Source organism: Zonotrichia leucophrys, chromosome 2 (assembly GCF_028769735.1).
Source record: "Zonotrichia leucophrys gambelii isolate GWCS_2022_RI chromosome 2, RI_Zleu_2.0, whole genome shotgun sequence".
Classification (NCBI taxonomy): domain Eukaryota; kingdom Metazoa; phylum Chordata; class Aves; order Passeriformes; family Passerellidae; genus Zonotrichia; species Zonotrichia leucophrys.
Window position 1 is genome coordinate 107,897,295 of NC_088171.1, and position 18,894 is coordinate 107,916,188.

At 41.4% G+C, this 18,894-nt stretch overlaps 1 protein-coding gene across 1 annotated transcript; it reads right to left on the minus strand.

Annotated features, from left to right (window-relative positions):
• Positions 1-5,779: 5,779 nt before the first annotated feature.
• On the minus strand, positions 5,780-17,936 carry AQP4 (aquaporin 4). The gene is made up of 5 exons (XM_064706017.1): positions 17,779-17,936; positions 13,381-13,795; positions 12,296-12,460; positions 11,859-11,939; positions 5,780-10,104 (listed from the first exon to the last, which is right to left on the minus strand). Exons 1-5 carry the CDS (start codon positions 17,808-17,810, stop codon positions 9,826-9,828), a joined length of 972 nt encoding a protein of 323 aa, XP_064562087.1. The 5' UTR covers positions 17,811-17,936; the 3' UTR covers positions 5,780-9,825.
• Positions 17,937-18,894: the final 958 nt, after the last annotated feature.

Here is an 18,894-nt window from a genome sequence, read left to right on the forward strand (position 1 = left end):
GTTTCATCAGCCTGTCTGTATTCTCATACCCTGGATTCTCAGATCGTGATGTTTCCAGATCTCACAATTGTATTAAGTGATCACATGTGAATGAGGGAAAAAAAGTCAAACAAAATGTTTTTAACTTAAAACTCCTCTGAATTTAAAAAGAGAATGTTTTGATTCTGAATCTTACAGCAGAACTGACAATATTTTGGATTTCACACAACAGTTATTGTAAAGCTTTCCCAAGGGTATTCCAAATTTGATTATTGTTGTTTTCACCAAACAGAGAGCACAAACCAAACCAAGACAAACCCTCCCTCCTATTTAACAGTAGCTGTGTCCCCTAAATGCTTACTAACAATCTCTTTCAACCCAAAACTCAAATCTGTGGGTCTAGAGTAGCTCAGTATCACAGATAACCCCCAGTAGCCTTGCCATGCAGGAGGGCTGGCAACAAGTGACAGGTGGAGGGAGTTCTGTCATCGACTTAAAACTCACCCTCGAGACTGATTAAAAAAGGGAAGAGAGAAATGTCTGTATTAGCTCTGCTGATATTCTGAAGTAGAGGATCTGGTAAAACCTGCAGTCATGACTGGAAAAAAACTGGCTGATCTTCAGGACTTCTGACCTGGATTGCATTCAAGAAAGTACAAAGCAGGTGAGAAAAACCCACAAAGTCTCTGCAGAAGCAAGCTGTATTAAATTTACTCAGTGCAGGTGTAATGATTTGTTGCTTAGAGAGAGCATTCAAAGCTGCATGTTAAACCAAGCCACAAGGACAACACTGTCCATGTAACAACCATGAGAGCACACAAGGCTTCCTCTTTCCAGATTTATCTGCAACATAAACAATTTAGGTTGGCTGGAGAAATGTTAACATTTGTAAGAGAGAAAACACCAATGTTCAGAAAAGAAAGATGGGAGTCAGAGTGCCTGTTTTATCTTTCCTGTTAAAGTTTACTTTTAAATCTGTGGGGTAACAAGGGTGCTTAAAGACTTATTAACCATAGGTGTTATACTTATATATATTATTTACATGTACACATAGAGACATATATACATATAAATATTACTTTATATACATATGTGTGTATATAATGTTATATACATATATAAAAAACAAATGGCATTATTATTTATTTATGACATTAAATATATAAGTATATTAATAAATATAAGTATATGACACTATATATACACACGTTTGTAAATTTAAACATTGAATTACATATATACACATATATAAATGTAATAGTAAAAACAGTTTTGACCATTCCTAGAACTACAGGACTCAGTATTTGAAACCTGCTTTAGCTATAGAGTTTCCTTCTGACTCTGGAAAGTTTAGGCATTTCCCACCCTCTGACTGCAAACTGGAAATTGGTGTCCAGGTTTTCACCTCATGTTGTTAGGACTATACATTTCCCAGTTAACCTTGAAAACTGAGATGTTTTATTATTGATGATAGTTTTTGTTTGCAAGAATATAAAATGACAACTTTTCAGACTCCTTCCATCACCTAAGACTCCAGCACTGGAGAAGAATATAAGAAAAACAAGTTTTATTTAGGCAATTGTCTCAAATATGTAGGTTTAATGATAAATTCTAAATTATTAGCAAAATGTTGAGAAAATGGATTAAAGAGGGCTGAATTCAGAAAAAAACCCTTTGGTATGTCATGAACAAGAGTTCATAGAAACTGTGTATTTTGTTAAGATATTTTGTTAAGAAAAATGCAATCTGAAATGAAAATGAAAAATCTGAATCACAAGTTCAGATGCTTGGAGCTTCATTGTGAAAGCCTTTGCGGTTTCCTTAGGGTCCCAAATTCATTGAAGGGACAGCTGTCTGTGCAGGAAATATAGAGAAAAGGAGACCATACAATGGAGGATGCCATCAGATCCTGCACAGCAAACATATCAAACACCCAGAAATGTTCAAGCATCCTTTTGACAATGAAAGGAGAAAAAAAAAAGAAAATTAATTGTTCTACTTAATTCTATTCAATGTTTGTGGATTCAACCTGTAGAAAAAATTAAAGCTAAATGTGGACAACCTGAAAAAACCAGAACACTGTAAGAAGAAGACCAAACTGCCCCCCCTCCTAAAGCCCCCCAAACACACAGAACAATATTTCTTACAGGGGGGTAATAAAATAATTTTGCTTTGACCTTTTCCTCACCACACAGACACAATAGCAATAGCTGCTATATATAAACCTTAGATGCTCTTCAGCTTTGCTCTACCAAAGCATATTTATTTTAACTCAGGAAGGCTAGTGGTAAAAGAAGTTGGGGCATGTTTTATTTACACAATGATAAATTAACCTATGGATCTTTTCTCTAAGGGTAGCTCTAGGAATGACTAGGATGCAGAGAGATCCAGATGGACTTTTTGACCTCTTTTGTTAAAGCTCCCTCCATGGCATTTGTTGGGCTTTTTCAAAGCTAAAAGGTTGGAGGACACAAAGCTTTATTCTCACATTTTAGTCTTGAGGCTAGAAAAGCTTCTGCATTCATGCCCTAGCAATGTTTGCCTCCAGTAAATCTCTGAAGCATGCTGGGCAGCTGTGGAAGGAGGGCGAAAAACAAAAAAGCCTTGTGTCTGAAACATTTGTGTTTGTGTGCATCCTACCCTGTACAGCTGGTCTGACTCAGCTCTGAGAAGATGCTGTGCAGCTGTTTCTCTGGAGCAATACCTGTGGGCAAACAACAGCACAGTCCAACATCTCTGTACATCTTCCTGATCTCCAGGGTTCATTTTGTCCCTGCTCTGTCATCTTTAATCATGAAGCATTAGGCTTATTTTTACTGGATATTCATGCACATATGTTCAGAACTTACAGGGACAATCAGCCATTGTTCCAGTTTTCCTATTGATGTTTTTCTTGCAAATCAGAGCCCAGGGACTGGCCACAAGCCCAAATCCCATCTTTTCAAAACTGATTACTTCTTTGCTGGGACACTGTTTGCTCTACTGCAATTGTCTAAGACTGGGTTTGGCTGGTGCAAACCCACTTCATCTCTTCTGGAAGCAAAGGCGGGATTTACCCTATGAACTGTACAGCTCTGGCAAGTCAAAGCAGATGAAATGCCCCCTTCCACTCTGGGGTAATTCTGCTGCTGGCTAAAGAAGTGGCCCCCAGACCAAAGTGGCAGCAGCAGCTAGAAGAAGCTTGCAGAAGGGGATCTATAGACAAAACCATCTCATTCCAGCTCTGATGAGCTCATTCAGCTGGAAAGGCAAAACAAAACAAAATATGCACGCATTCCTGTCTGAATATGGGACCACAAGGCAGCTAGGCACTGAGACACCATGCAAATGGAAATGATTAAGTACTGGAACAAAGTAGCAGAGATATCACTAGGAACTATCAAAGGAAATTTTTGAGGAAAAATGAATGACTCTCCAATGCCCTGAGATTTTCTGTTCTACAATAATGAAATAATTCCCACAGAATAAATGAAATTAACACTAAGGTAGAGTGGAATAATAACAAAATATTTTGCATGCTAGAAAATTACAAAATGTCTAAGGTAATTTTAAAATTAAAATCAATTTTTAAATGGTTGAAGTGTGGGGAAAGAAAACCTTGTGGCAAATGGACTTTGGGAGGAAGAGCAGCAGAACCCAAATGGCTCTGTGGCAGTAGGAGATGGCCATGACCCCATCTCAAGCTGAAAACCATATGGCTCAGAAAAAAAGTGGAAATAAATGACCAAGTCATTAGGATCCCAGCGGGGCATGCAGCAATCCCAAATGGCAGCTGGTCTCCCACAGTTTTACCCACTGATCTTGCCCACTGCTGGGAAGAAGTAAACACCATGGCTGTGCCACATTGTGCCTCCCTGCACCTCTCACCCACAGGCGTGTGCACACACATGCACGTATGTGCACATTTGAATAGACACCTGTTTATTAACAAGAAAGTCTAGGCATGCTGTGAATTCCAGATTTTTTTAATGAAGATTCATATCAGAAGGGAAATAGAGATGAAACATCACAGGAAGCTCATGGCTGTGCATGAGCAGAGAATAGCAATTGGGAGATCTGTTTGCAGGTATGCCCACAGAAAACTTCTGCCTCTCCCCATCCCACATGGCAAGGTGAGAGACAAATAATACAAGCTCCTTTTGCTTTTCCAAAGAACACTGTGATAGCTTTTTTTGTCAGATTATGCCACAGCTCTTGTACTTGCAAAAGGATTGTTTTTCTAATGAGGCAAGAAAAGTCAAAAGAATTTAATGCCCAAGATAACAGTTATCAGTCTGATATAAATAAAGCAGCGTATAACGTTTGCAATACACTACAATCTACAACTGATAAAGGAGTCTAAAGCCAAATGAGGGTTTAAAAGCAAGCTGATATTGGAAATATCTGCTAAGTTCTCTCTTTAAGCAGATGCCTGGGTCACATTTGCTGTTTGTAGCTGTTGTTGCTGAAGCCAGTGTTGACACTGAAGCCTAGAGTAAGGACATTTCTCACTTAGCAGAGCTCAGTCTCTCCATGGGATCCAAAAAAGGCTCAGATGAGATCCAAAAGCTTCTCCCACACCCTCATACAATAGGGACCATGTTTTAATTCTGTACTGATACCTTTGTGCCAGTAATCCCCAGTAAGAAGTATACTACAAAGATCTCCCTTGCCCATGTGGTTGCTTCTGTGTTCTTCCCAGGACCCTTCATCTTAACACTGCAGACAGCTCCATCACTATGTGCTTGCCTTTGTAACTCTCCAGACACCCATATTCCTGTTTTGTGCTTGTTAAAAATGTCAGAATGGCCCCTTCCTCATGTGATTGTGACACCAAAATAATTTTACTGGTTCTGCCTAAATTGTCTTGGGACCCTGTTTCAGTAAGGTACAAACCATGTGTGTATTAAGTCATATGCAACATACACACTCCCCCTAAGCTTCTTGGGAAGTGCCTCTGGAGCTTGAAGAAGTTGAAGGCAAGAGCTGAAGCACTGCAAGGGGTGAATATCAGGCATGAGGTGTTCCTACTGATTAGAAGCTATCCCAGGTGATGGATTCTCATATTAGTCATTTCCAGAATCCTAATTTACCTCCATTAATGTCATAGGAGCTAAACGTTGCATTCTAAGCAAAGAGTTAGACAACTAGAAATGTAAATTCCCCAGGTTCTGATTTCCATTGAAGATTGTCATGGGAGCTTGGTCTCACAAACTGTTTTAGTGAAAGGGGTCTGAAGTGCCAGAATAATTTCTATCACTTTTCAAATCCTTGGCTCTCCACTAGTCCTATGAGTTTTTAATCCATTTGGCAAAATCAGTGATGTACATACATGACCTGGTTTCAGCTGGGATAGAGTTAATTTTTCCTCGGTAGCTGGTACAATGTTGTGGTTTTGGATTTGGCATGAGAATAATGTTGATAACACACTGATGTTTTGTGTTTTTTATATTAAACTGCTCTTATGTCAACATAAAAGTTTTGGTTTTGATTCTCCTCCCCATTCCACTGGACTAGGAGTGGGGGAGGTGAGGGAGTGGCTGTGTGGTGCTTAGTTCCCAGCTGGGATTAAACCATGACAACATACCAGCATAATTTTTGCTATAATTGGTTTAGCTCATTTCCTTAAAAATATTAAAACATTTGCACAAGCAGCTCTCTTCTCTGATGAATATTTTTCCACAGGAAATCATTCATTCTCTGTTGCATACATTTCCAGACTCCTCTTAGACATGTTCCATGGGTTGGATTTGGGGTTTTTCCTTATATTTCAGTCCTAAGCTTTAGGATCATGAAATGTTTCCAATGATCACAAGACGCCTTTTTTTTTTTGACACTTGTTTATTTGCAACAGTAGTGTGAGATACAGTAGAATACATGTGGGAACCAGATAATCATGTATTATTTTATAGTGAATTTTTCAGTAGATTATTCCAAATATTAAATATGGAAATTTAAAGTTCTATTACATTAGTTCTGATATCATGGTGACTAAGCACTTAAACAATAAGCAGTCTTGTGGAAAAATCCATATACATAGTTTGCTTTACCTCCTTTGTCCTAAACTTCAGACTGCAACAGGATGACTTAGATCATATAAGTGGGTAGCAAATACTGCAGTCTATATTTACACATTATCTATTCAGAAAGTCCTTGAGAAACTCTGATACACACAGGCTGAACTAAGATACAAAAAATTGTGCATGGTGTTTTCACCTCTCACCTTGAAAAGAAAGACTCACAATGTAAATTCTCACTTATTTTAATAAGATTAAAAATATTGGATGGTGTACAATATCCTGAATGTGTTACACAGCCAGCAGATAAGATGTTTCAGAGCACAGCAGCAGTTGCTCTGCTATCAAGCACTAGAAAGGTAGATGGCCATCGAGCTTTCTAAACGCACACTGTGGTAATTACTAATAACCAGAAAAAAAGCACATTTTGAAAAACTGATATGCAAATACACGTGACAAACCTAAACACAGCATGAGATGAATCTCACTCCTACTTCCACGAAAAGGTGGAATGCTTGGACAGAAGGGTTTTCATGACAACTTGAATGCTGAAGGGTTTCTTCTTTTTTTTTTTTTTTTCCTGAGAATAGCTAGAATTTGGGTGATGAACTCCTCAGAGTGCACATAACCTAAAAGGTATTTGTGTGCTTCAATAGAATCACCCTTGGCTTCCATGCTTTCTTTTCAGAAACCCAGAGACTTAATGTTATGAAGGTGCTTGTTAAAGTGCAAATATAGCATTGAAAACAATCCTGCTATCATGGAGGAGTGAGACTCATCCTATTTTTGGGGCCCCAAAATGATGACAGACCTGCCAGTATTCCTGTGATTTCTACCCACAATCATAAAAAAAACTATTTCCCACCAAAACCAAGAAATGTTTTAAGAGGACATCAAGTATGTTATGAGATGCAGTGTAGAGCTGAAGAGCTTTAGAACACAAATCTCCCTCAAACAGTATCAAAGTACATGTTTAAAAAGAATACTAAAGCAAAAGTATCTTGAATCCATAAAAAGGTCATGCTAGCCTATTATTTAACCAAGCATGACTATTGTACAGTGATGATACCATTGCAAGACAGCTTAGAGGAGCACGTATCCCTGTGCTAAACTAAGTCCTAATGGATGCTGAAGAGTGATGTTCCCTTATATGAATGTGGTGGGGCAGAACCACCTGTGATTACAGCCACTGCTAAGGATTTACTTTAGGGTGGGTCACTAGCCTCAAATTGAAAGCATCTTCTTCCAAAATTAAATATATTGCTGAAAGCCTTGGATTTTAGAAAAAACACAGTGAAGTGTCTGAGAGAAGCCATCATGCCCCAAAAAAGCTCAGGATCATTTCCACTGTAGTCAATTACAAACTCCTCCACAAGTTTTAATCTGTGGGATCAGGAGCAGACTTTCCCCACGTTGCTTACCTGCTAATGTCTAATGGCATGGCATCAACATTTACTGCCTGCTGGCCTCTATTTTAGGAATAAGATCCTCCTAACAGAGGTGGCTGGTGCTATGCTCACATTATGCTCACCTCAGCAGCAGAATCAGGCTGGGTGAGGAAAACACACATCAAGCCATTTGTGTAAAGGACCCTTAAGCATAAAGCAAATCACAGCTTCTTATTTAAATAACACAGTACCATGCAAAATTCACAAATTAAGGAGTGTCTTTAAGTACAAAAAAATGCAAACCTTTGCTTAAAAATCCACCAATTTTATGTGTATTACTCTTTACTTTTTTAAGCCATGCAAAAGGTTTAACCAAAATGTCCCCTTAACAAATACAGATTGGAACTATGTAAAAGAAAAAGCCCAGCTTACTGCCTAGACAAATCCCCAACAAGTTTTGATCTTTCTCACTGAATTTCTTTATCATGGTAGTTATCCATCTGAGCAGAGATGGACAACTACCACCTGTGGATAGCACCACACCTGTGCTGCCCTTCCCTTGGGATACTTAGTCCTTGCTGTGGGAAGCAGCTCTTATCTGCAATTTGACATTGTCCATTGCAGGTCCCCAGCCATGCTCAACTGCAAATTCAGGAAGGAGTCATGAACCTCATGGTCAGTGCAAGGAACTTGCACCACACTAACAGGGATTAAGACAAGAAAAATGTGGAACTTGAAAAAAGACACGCTGGGACTATACAAGGCTGCAAGCTGGGATACTAGAATTGCCCTTGGATCATAGTGCACAGATTTGAGGGTGTAGTGGTTTATTATCTCATTAGAAACATCTAATTCCCTGTAATAAAGATTGCATGTAGAGTATGTCAAAGAACAGATGAGGCTAATACAGCCCACAGTCAGGACTAATACTTTTTTTTCCTCTCTTTTTGCTAAATAAGCAGGGATAGGTTTTCAATTTAAAAATAAAAACTATATAATTACGGTAATAATACCATGCTCCTGACTGCTCTGCAGCTGCATATTGTAAAACTCAAAGCCACTGATCAGAAACAAAAGCAGTAAGTCAGCAAAAGCTTTACAGAAATGTTTTGCTGGGGTGATTTTGTCTGGCAAAAACCTCTATAGGGGAAAGACTGTTTACCAAACATATTTCATGTCCTTTTGCCCCTACAACACCCTGCAAGCACTTGAACCTTTTTCTAACAACAGATAAAGAAACCTTTGCCAGAGGTGTAGTTTATGACTATATGAACACAGGAACAAGCAGTGAACCTGTTCAAATAGTTAGGCATCAGTTACAACAAAAAGCCAGAAGCAGTCATATTTTTATCATCTGTTATAAAAAATATTTCCCAATCAGTGTCTCAATACAGTTAAAAGTTAAAACCCCTCTACATTACTAATAAATTAAAAAAAAACACTATCTCCAACCATCTCGTAAGAAAATAGGTGAGTAATTTAAACCTTTAGTTTACATAAATTAGCACAGAAATGTGTATTCAAACAAGTGCACTGAAAACAGATATGCCTTCTTTTCTTCTGATATCTCTTATTTAAGTTATTAAGTAACAGGAAAGCCTTTATATTCTTTGCATGACCTTGAGAGTCTGCTAACATTGAATGGTCAATAGTCAAACCCCAGGAGAATGTTTCACCAGATAGACAATGACAAGAGGGAGCATGAAGTACAATCCACTGCTTTGCAGCCTTATTACCCTACACTTCAACATTCCATTTCAGCACATTTACTCTTGGGGATGAAGGTAATGTATTTATATAGTGAATCCGATGAGTGAAATTTGATGGGTTGATAGAATTTTTTTTCTTAAAAGCCTGTTAAAGTATCATTTTTTTCAGAGGTAGTCTGCAAGGCAATAGTGATGTACATGAGTGGAAACAATATTCCTTTGCTTGACTGTGGATAAAACTCTTAAATAGTGCTGGTGCTGTCTCTGAACCTCGCAAAGAAGGCTTAATGGGTAAGATGTTATAATCGGTGCTGACAACAGCCAATTAAGTGTCAGAAGAACAATCTGATAAGTAGGTCTTCATGTCTATAGGCATTTCCTGGTACGTCTTAACTGTCAATCTGGATGTTACACATCTCTATCTTTATCTCATTATTGACTGCTTTATCAAAGGAGAATGCTTTCATCTCCTTTTTTTTGACTTTGGGGTTGCTCCAGAAAGAAGGAATGGAAAATACTAGGAATAAGTCTAAGTTTGGAATAATTGATGGGGAATCCTAATTATAGCAAAGTCCTAATCTTCCAACCGAGCAGGTGTATGGTTTGGTGACACCACTCCGTGCATGTGCCCACACCATACCTTTCAAGAAGTGGATGGTGCTCAGTCTAGAGGAGATCTGTTTCTTTAATGGGTGGAAGGATATCTGTGGACGTGCTAGCAGGCCGCTCTCTGCTTTCAGTGCTTCTTGCTAGTCATACGGAAGACAACACCTCGCTGGATGGGTCTCTTCCCTTCTTGTCCTCACCCCTGTCGATATCAATCACATGAACTATGCCAGGCTTCAGGATCAGGTCATCGGTCTCTACGTGGCTCCTGTTGTCGTCCACCTCGATGTACTTGCTCTTGGAGGGCTGGGTGGCCTTACCAAAGACGTCTTTGAAGCGGCGCTTGAGCTCAACGTCCGGGCAATAGACGTACTCGTACAGAGCACCGGCAAGGACGGCTCCGATTATCGGTCCCACCCAGTACACCTGCAAAAAAAGGGGTGGGGAAAAATCCCAGGCATTAAGCTTTTAAATTAACAGTGATAAGAAGGCTGACAAAGATGGCCCACTTCTCTGAAGTGAAGTAATTTTGTCAAGTTTTATTGATCTATCAGGAAGTTAAATCAAGTTTTATTGATCTATCTTCTTCACAGGGAGCTTCTTCTAAACTTTTCATTCCTCACTGCCAGCTATAGACCACAAGTATGGACTCTTTGCAAGCAGACACACAAAGGAAACATTGATGTAGAAAAGTTATTTTCTTCCTGCATTTTGAACCAAGATGAACAATGAACTTCCAAGGAAAAAAAGCCCTTCCTAGTGTACACACAAAGAGTTCTGCTTTGGTATTTCAGAATAATGTTTCCAAAATATTTCGGATTTGGCATTTAATCCTACACAATACAACAGGCAGTCAACCACAACAGGCAGTCAACCACAACAGGCAGTCTGATAATCTAATTTAAATAAACAAATACAATGGACATAACCCAACTTTGTAGGTACCTATCTACTTAATCATGACCAGCAGCAGTGCAGTGACATTAGCAGGTGCCAAAGTCCACAGGCTTCTGTTGATGGTATGCCAATATCACTGCTCTGGAGGAAGAGAAAAGGCTGTCTTTCCAAGTGGCCAGGACAGTAACTAAGCTTCTCCTGCAAGTTTGTCCACGGTGCATTTGTTTATTGTTTATTGCTTTACTTATAAATTACAGGCTTCCTCAGAGTATGGATAATTAATCTTGTGAAAAACTACAGCAGTTTTTCATATGAACAAGCCATTCACTGATAACTGGGTAAATCTGCCTCAATAGGATAACTCTTGGGAACAAAGTTACACATGGTATCGTGTTTGCAGAATTGAAGCCTTAGGGCCTGAAGACAATGCTATTTCTATTCTTAGCTGCAGTGGGAGCAATGTGGGCTTCATACTTTAAAAATCAAGAAAATCCTTATATGCACTGTAATATACAGCTCTTCAGTCTGCACTGAGTGTGTCTCTAGAAGTGATTTCCCTTTCTATAATTAGGTGAGGCTGAGCTGTGATCCATCTTTCCCTTATAAAATATGAAATGTTTTTTTGTAAGTTGGATGCTATAGAAATTTACTGCATCATTCACAGCCTGCTTATAACATTATTTCCTGTGCAACTGCGCCTGACTAAGCTGACACTTTCAAACTGAAGCAGGTAACATCTGGCCTGGTCTGCAAATACCAGACTGCAACCTCTTCATCTCTCACTGCAGGCATTTGCTGATGCAGGTTCTCCCCCAGGAACCAGATCACAGAGGGTCCCTGTTCTCATTTTATACATCTGCCCCAGTTTGCTGCAGAACCAGGCAAAATGTGAAGCTGACAGAATTACTTCCATAGCTCCTCACCAGCAGGACCAGAGGGGTTTGCAATCTGCCTTGGAGGATTTTTCTTTCCAGCAGTTCAATTCTTTCAGTCTCCTTGGGTCGCTTTTTTCATTTTTGTTTTGAACTTCTCCTATGATTTCTTTTCTACCCAAGCTATTACCTCCACAAAATGCCCCCTGAAATAGTAAGATGCTATTCCAAACATGCTGCATGCTGCACTGCAGTCCTAGATGAGGAGATGATGATGCCTAAGCTTGGGGCAGGTCAGTGCCTGTCTTCCTTGGGGATGGTCTCTATGGGATGTACTGGGAGCAAATGATGTATGAAAAATCCTGACCACTGTTTGTCACTGTGGTAGAGGAAGTATGAAAGGAGAGTTACCCATTGGTTTTCCCATCTTCCCATAATGACAGCAGGTCCAAATGATCGAGCTGGGTTCATGCTGGCACCGGTGTAATTGATCTAAAGCAGAGAGAAATGCTACCTGTTATTAAAGTCTGGAAGGCAGTGATTTGATTTCTATGGGACCACCCTGGTTTTGTACAGGTCCTCCTCTTTACAACAGATATCATCACTCTCCTGAGTCTTAACATAAAGTTAAAAAAAGTCATCACATGAACAGCCAGAAAAGTTCTGGTGCAACACCCTACCCAAAGGGACACTCCTGAGACTCCAAAGGGCTTTGGCATGGGTCCATAAAGAATACGGCAGCTATATAGCTGTAATTGCTCTAAAGGTCACAAAAGTTTCCATTTACTTCTGAAGTAATCATAAAGGGTGAAGGGATCTATTTTTTTAAAGAGAAACCATTAACTTACAGCAAATAAGTGTCCAATTGCAACAGAAAATCCAATTGCTAAAGCTACTGAACCAGTGACATCACTTCGTTTTGAATCACAGCTAGCAAAAATAGTAAAAACCAGCTGGAATGTAATTATCAATTCCACCAGGAGTCCATGCCCAGCAGAAAGATCTCTGTGTACCTGGAAGAAGGCAAAGAAACACCAGAAATGAAGAAAAGGTGATTTTGTAAATCAGAAAACTATCACATGCACAAATTGTATTTCAATGAATGGTATTTCTAAATAGTACAAAGTGAAAGACAACAATGAACTTTTAGAGGTAGAGATTCCCCCCTCTTCACCCTTCTCCCTTTTTGTAAAAACTTTTAAATGGTTTTTTATTTTGAGAAACATGGAAAATCATTGCTGGACTGAGAACAGAAGGCTTAACAATAACATCCAACTGGAACTTCAGAGTTAGACTGCAGAGCTATAGTTTATTTTTACACAGGGATTTGCAAATGCTGCACTTCGCTTTCACCATTTTTTTTTCTTGGGAGCACTGTAATTTACTATTCAATTATAAATTCATTAATTAGCCCTGACTTAATTAATTTAAATTTCAATTAAAAATTAAGCAGTGTGCGGCTCAAGTGCATTTTAATAAGTCCTGCAACAGGGCTAACTGATGGCATTCCTTATTAGTTTAGAACAAAGCTGAAATCTAAGCCACCATCTATTTCAAAAGTATGTCATTTTAAATTGATGTTTTTTCAATCTCCATCATAATAGCATAGAATTAATTTCCCCCCTCCCCAGACCATATAAAAATGGCATTTCACGCATATATTATTTAAATTTTGTATGTAAATTAACATTACCTGCTGTCATCAGATTTGGGGAAGTTCTAGGAAAGAGAGCTTCTATAAAAAGATCAGCTATAACTATCACACTGCAGAAACCCATCCTAAGGAGAGCTTTAAGCCCTGTCTGGGTGTGGTAAATAAACCAGCAAGCTGTTAAAAATCTGTACCTGTGCTCTCCTCATTCTGTGTGACACTGATTCTATTTTCTCGGGGTCTGAGCTAGGCTAGTTCAAGAGGCAGAGGAGGAGAGATTACCGCAGTGACTCCCAGGCCTCCCACCACGCTGGGCGGTGTGACAAGGTAGAGGATGCCTGCACCCACGATGGCTCCCAGGCACTGGGCAATGATGTAGAAGACGGACTTGGCAAGGCTGATCTTCCTCGTGCAGACCATGGCCACGGTCACGGCAGGGTTGATGTGGCCTCCGCTGATGTGCCCAAAGCACTGCACCATGGTGGCAATGCTGAGTCCAAAGCAGAGGGATATAAGGACCATGTCCACAGGCAGAGGCTTCTCTGCTCCACCCCAGTTGATTGTGGAGCCGAGGCTGAGGAGGACAAAAATGAGCATGGCCAAAAACTCCGCCGAAACGGCTTTCCAGAAGGGCTGAGTCCAGACTCCTTTAAATGCCACCATAATTCTCTCACACTTACACAGACGTGCACACTTACTGAAAAGGAAAGCAAATCTTCATCAGAAGTCAACAAATAAACCTTAAGCTCTCCTGTTAGGGGCTGCTCTTCAGCAGACTTTGGAGAGAAGGTGGCAACACTGAGTATCCTTGGGCTGGGACAACCACAGACTACCCTCCTACAGCAGCCTGCCCTTAAATCATGCCCAGTGTTGGAGTGTCTGCAGGACACAGGGTAATTAATCACTCCTTGTGATAACTCTGTATAGTTTCAGCTCCCAAAAAGCAATGTCCATGTAGTTTGAAATGACCATGAAATTAAGCGTACTCTTTTATGGCAGCTGGCCTCTGATTTAGCGGCTGTATAGCTCTACCACTTCCAGTGGCCTGTTGATCATCATGTTCATTAAATCAGTGAGTACCCTCTTTTTCTATGCAAACCTGTCATTTTCACAAAGCAGGTAAGATAATTCAATAAAAAGCAGTATCTTAGTTGAAGTCTAGTGGTTTTGATGACAGTGTAGTGTTGGGGAGTTGCCCTGGGAGCTGGAAGAGAAAGTTTATTTCCTTGAACACTCACACAGATCAGTATTTCAATTTATATTTATGCAAAGAGCAGTTTCTTCACTGTGGATAGTGGGTGGAAATTGAATTCAGGCAGGAGAATAGATGCAATCCTACATTCTGACCTTTAAATCAATTGTGTAATCAATAAAATGCTTTCTTTTGGGCTAACGGCGCCAATTGAGCTGGGGAATAGAGCAATATTTTCTGCATGTGTGGTGTGTAAAACTCTGCATGGAAAAGAAAGAAGTGTCTTGGCTTTTCTTCCTGTCTGGAGATGCTATTTATTAGTCTACACCGCCTTCCTGGTGAGTTACAATTTTGCTAGATGTTCAGATACCTATGAAAGTGGGTCACCAAAGAAAAGTTATTTGTGGTATTAATAAATTAGGAGAATAAGCCAAAAGGGAAGCATTTTAATTAGTTTCTAAGGAATGCTAAAAAGATTCTTCTCTAAAAACAAAACCAAGAAACATCCAAACCATCCAAAAAGTAGAAAACAAAAGAAAGAATATTCAGCCGCTACATTTGGGAACAGAATTTCAAGTGGAAGATGGATGAATTTATGCTCAGTTGTCTACGGTAACTGAGCTACAATGCATATTTAATACCAGTTACATCAGAAAGGAGCATAAAAGGCATGTCTGCCCTTCTCAAGTCATTGCAAGAGGAATGGCCCATGAATTTCTTAACAGTTACAGTGAGTAAGGGAAAAGCAATTTAACGCTGTGACTGGAGCAAATAAATTGTTTCCCTGACTCATTTTCTATGCTAATTTACTCTGTATTTTGGATAGGCCTTTTGAGCTCTGTCTCAGTTCTCTAGACTCTCAGATGAGAACAATTAAATTCTCTCCTCAAAATGGCCCTTGTTAAGTGCTTATGAAGGGATCTGAGACACTTGAACAAGACAAGTTCCTCTGGAGAAGTGAAGCCAGAACCTCAAAAGAGAATAAAGTAATACCCCAAATCTTCTGATTTTAGGTCAAACTCAAGATAAATGGAAAGATGTTTTTGTAAGATCTCATATTAACAGTCAGTTAATGGCCAACCATCTAGACTAGACTTTTTGTACAAAATGAACCCAAAATCATTGCCTCCCTCAAAGCTGAAGCTCACAGGTATTTGATGTTCTTACCTTTGAACTCTATGGTCAGATTCTTAACACTGAAACTTAAAGGCTTACCTCTGATTCCCTTAATGCTTCCTCGCTAATAATTTAGCTTAGTGAACTGAGTAAGAGATAGGTGCTATATCCATACTGAGAAAAGCTCATTTTCCCAGTTCCCTGGGCATGTTCCAGGTGAACATAGGGATGACACATACAGTGAAGCCCATGGAAGAGAAACCTGGGACCTGGGTGCACAGACAAGGGAAGCAGCACTCAGCTACTCTTTCATCCCTCAGCTCAGCTGGGATGCAACCTGGATTCCCCTGGTGCAAGCCCTGGTGTGATATTCAAGCATTTTGAAAAATTTCCAGCCAGCAAGGGCACTAAGGGGGGAATGTAGGTTTATGGAGCATGGTGACTTCTATTGTCTTTGTTCAAATGTGCCTGACTGTCTCTTTCTGTAATCAGAGAACAGCAAGATCAGCAGATTAATTACACACCTTCATCCCAGAAAGTGGACAGAAAAAGGTGTTTGTATTTGTCGTTAAGACCATGCAGTTGGCTTCTCACTAGTTGTGGAACATCTTGGAAAATCACCTTAACAGTGAGTGTGTGTGTGCACGTGGAAGATCACACCTTCTACTGGACTGCTGGTGGGCCTGACTAGAAGGAGACTACCCCTTAGGAAAGACAGATCTCATATTGCTTCTCCAGCTGAAAGCACGTGCAGTCAATTCAGTCAATATTATCTGCAGCCCTGAAAATGCAGAAATGCTGCAGGCTAGCCAAATGCTTCAAACACAAAAACTGGTTCATCAATGTAAGTTTTTGTTTTTCCAGAGCATCATGCTACATAGAACTCTGTCAGCCATATTTACAGTTAATGATATAAATATCTATTTTTAATCCATAAAAATCCTTTTTTGAAGCAGTCTGTTCTTCCATGATTTCAACACTAAGCAAAATGCTCAGTTGTCAGGGCCAAATTTTTCTTTTAAAAGCCTTCACCTTTCCTCCCTACAGCAAAACCTTCTATAAATGTTAGTAAAAGCTTAATACTGTGTTTGAGCCCTGAGCCCAGGTTTTCACTTAAATTCAAAGGGAAACAGCAACTTAGATATCAAAACCATCTCGAACATCCACTATTTGTTCAGCATGCACTTAAATTTAAAGGCTTGGAGATGAGTCAGAGTGATGGCTGTGACAGGTCTGAAACTGAAATGGGACCTCTCAGCAGCTGAGATTTACCATCAAAGTTGCAAAACAGGTTTTTTTTTGAGTAGTTCACGTTTTCCTTAGATAAATTCAAAATACAACAGCAAACCGCTGTAATGTGATGGTCACACATTAGTTTCACAGGTGGGCACATTGGAAATTCTCTGGTCTAGGCTACAAGATTACGCAGTAAATTGTGTCTGATAGGACACAAGGTGGGTTTTGCAGATCACGTTGCCAGCAGGGCTTCAGGCATGATTATGGCTTCAAAACCATAACAGTATAAATCATAACAAAGGTTTTCGGTACAAAATCAAACAGTATTTAAAAAATTCTTCGTTTTGTAACTAATATAATTTCAAGGAGCAGAGCACACATCCTGAAATGTGGCCAGCCACTCCACAGGACACTGCTGTCACACATGATTTCTGTGCGTCGTTATTTACAGTGGCATCTCCGCAGCAAACTCCCACGCTGCCCGACCTGGGCTCGCACGGCCGGCTGGAGCTCGAATGGACATCGGGCACCTGCCGGCCGGCTTTGAGGGACGAGGGCGACACGCCACCCTTACAAAACCAATGCACGGTCGCAGGGCTTGCTTGTAATCATTCTGCCCCATTTTCGAAAAAGCTGTTAAATGAGGGATTGGCAGGGGTATCCACAGCAGGTGGGGAGTCTTGGGAGCCCAGGACCGCAACTTCCTCGCTGTGCGGTACCTGGGCTTTCTCCACACACATCTCTCTATTGCAGGACCGCAACTAGACAACGGAGTTTTAACATGTGGAAAGAGACTGTGAGTTTGCTTCTCTCTGCACCCTTCGCACCTCTGATGCTAAAACTCCAGAGCGACCGCCAGGCTCCGATAGTGCCTTCGGGAAGGGGGAGCTGCTGCCTGGCTGCCATCCCTCGGTGCAAACCGCAGGAGGAGAAAGGCAGCAGCGCGGAGGCAGAAAGGCAGCAGCGCGAAGCGCCGCACCTGGCACCGGACAGTCCCATCCCGAAACCACGCACCCCTCTCGCCGAAGCTTTCCATAAACTCATATTTGGTTTGGGGGGGGCTGTCCCCTCCCGCCCGCCTGTCTCCCTCCTGTCCCCCGCCTGCCCTCCCTCCCCGCGCAGGGCCGCGCACTCACCCGCGGCGCGGAGCGGCCGCTCCGTCGCTCATGCCTCCCCGGCGGGCGCGGGTGAGCGGCGGGGCCGGCCGGGGGCTGGGACCGGGGCTGGGAGCGGGGTTGGGAGCGGGGCCGGGGCTGGGAGCGGGCCGGGGCGGGGGCGGGACGCTCCGAGCGTGCGGCGCTGCCCTCCCTCCCTACCTGGTGCGGCACTCGAGGAACGCGCGGCGGGGCAGCGGCCGCGGTCATGTGCCGCCGAGAGCAGGGCAGGGGGGTCGGGCTGCCGGGCAGAGAGAAACGAGAGCGCCGAGCTCCTGCGGCGCGGGGCCGCCCGGCAATGGGGACGCAAAAGCTACTCGGTTTCTTCTCTGCCGCTCAGTGTATTGAAGGGAAAGCAGCCCTAGTAGCTCAGCAGACAGGGAGTTTTATCCATCTAAAATGCCTGTTAGTACCTTACTAGAACTCTACTGGTTACAAAATCATAGAATCATAAAATATCCTGAGTTGGAAAGGGACCCACTAGGATCGAGTCCAGCTCCTGGCTCTGCAAAAGACAGCCCCAAGAATCACACCATGTGCCCGAGAGCACTGGCCGAACACCGCTTGAGCTCTGGTGCTGTGACCACTTCCCTGGTGAGCCCGTTCCACTGCCAAACCACCCTCTTGGTGAAGAATCTTTTTGTAGTGTGCAACCTAAACATGTCCTGACACAACTTCATGCTGTTCCCTCGGGTCCTATCATTGGTCACCGTAGGGAAGTGATCAGTACCTGCCTTTCACTGCCTCTAGACTGTGATGGGTCTCCCCTCAGTCTCCTTTTCTTCTGGCTGAACAAGCCAAGTGACCCCTGCCATTCTGCTTTTGGCTTTCCCTCTAGGTCCTTCACCCTCCTCATGGCCCTCCTTTGGTTGCTTTCTAATAGCTTTATATAGATCTTACATTGTGTTTTGTTTGTTGAAGTTGCTAAATTGAATAAAGTTTTGACTAGTATGAATTGCCAAATGGAGACCACTGGAAAATGGTGCTCAAATTAGACTGTGATGCTGTCTGTTGAGGAAATTCACATGGTCATTACTCAGTGCCTCTGCAGCATGAAAACAATACAATGAAAAACAGCCCTTCATGTAATAAAGAACC

What these genes read in the sequence shown, in the direction of transcription:
- AQP4 (XM_064706017.1), bottom strand. Translation starts at nt 17,810, where the DNA reads ATGAGCGACGGAGCGGCCGCTCCGCGCCGCGG. An exon ending in GCGGCCGCTCCGCGCCGCGG is followed by an intron (nt 13,796 to 17,778) that starts GTGAGTGCGCGG and finishes TTTCCTTTTCAG; the next exon opens with TAAGTGTGCACGTCTGTGTA. An exon ending in GAAGATGGGAAAACCAATGG is followed by an intron (nt 10,105 to 11,858) that starts GTAACTCTCCTT and finishes CTTTTTTTGCAG; the next exon opens with GTGTACTGGGTGGGACCGAT.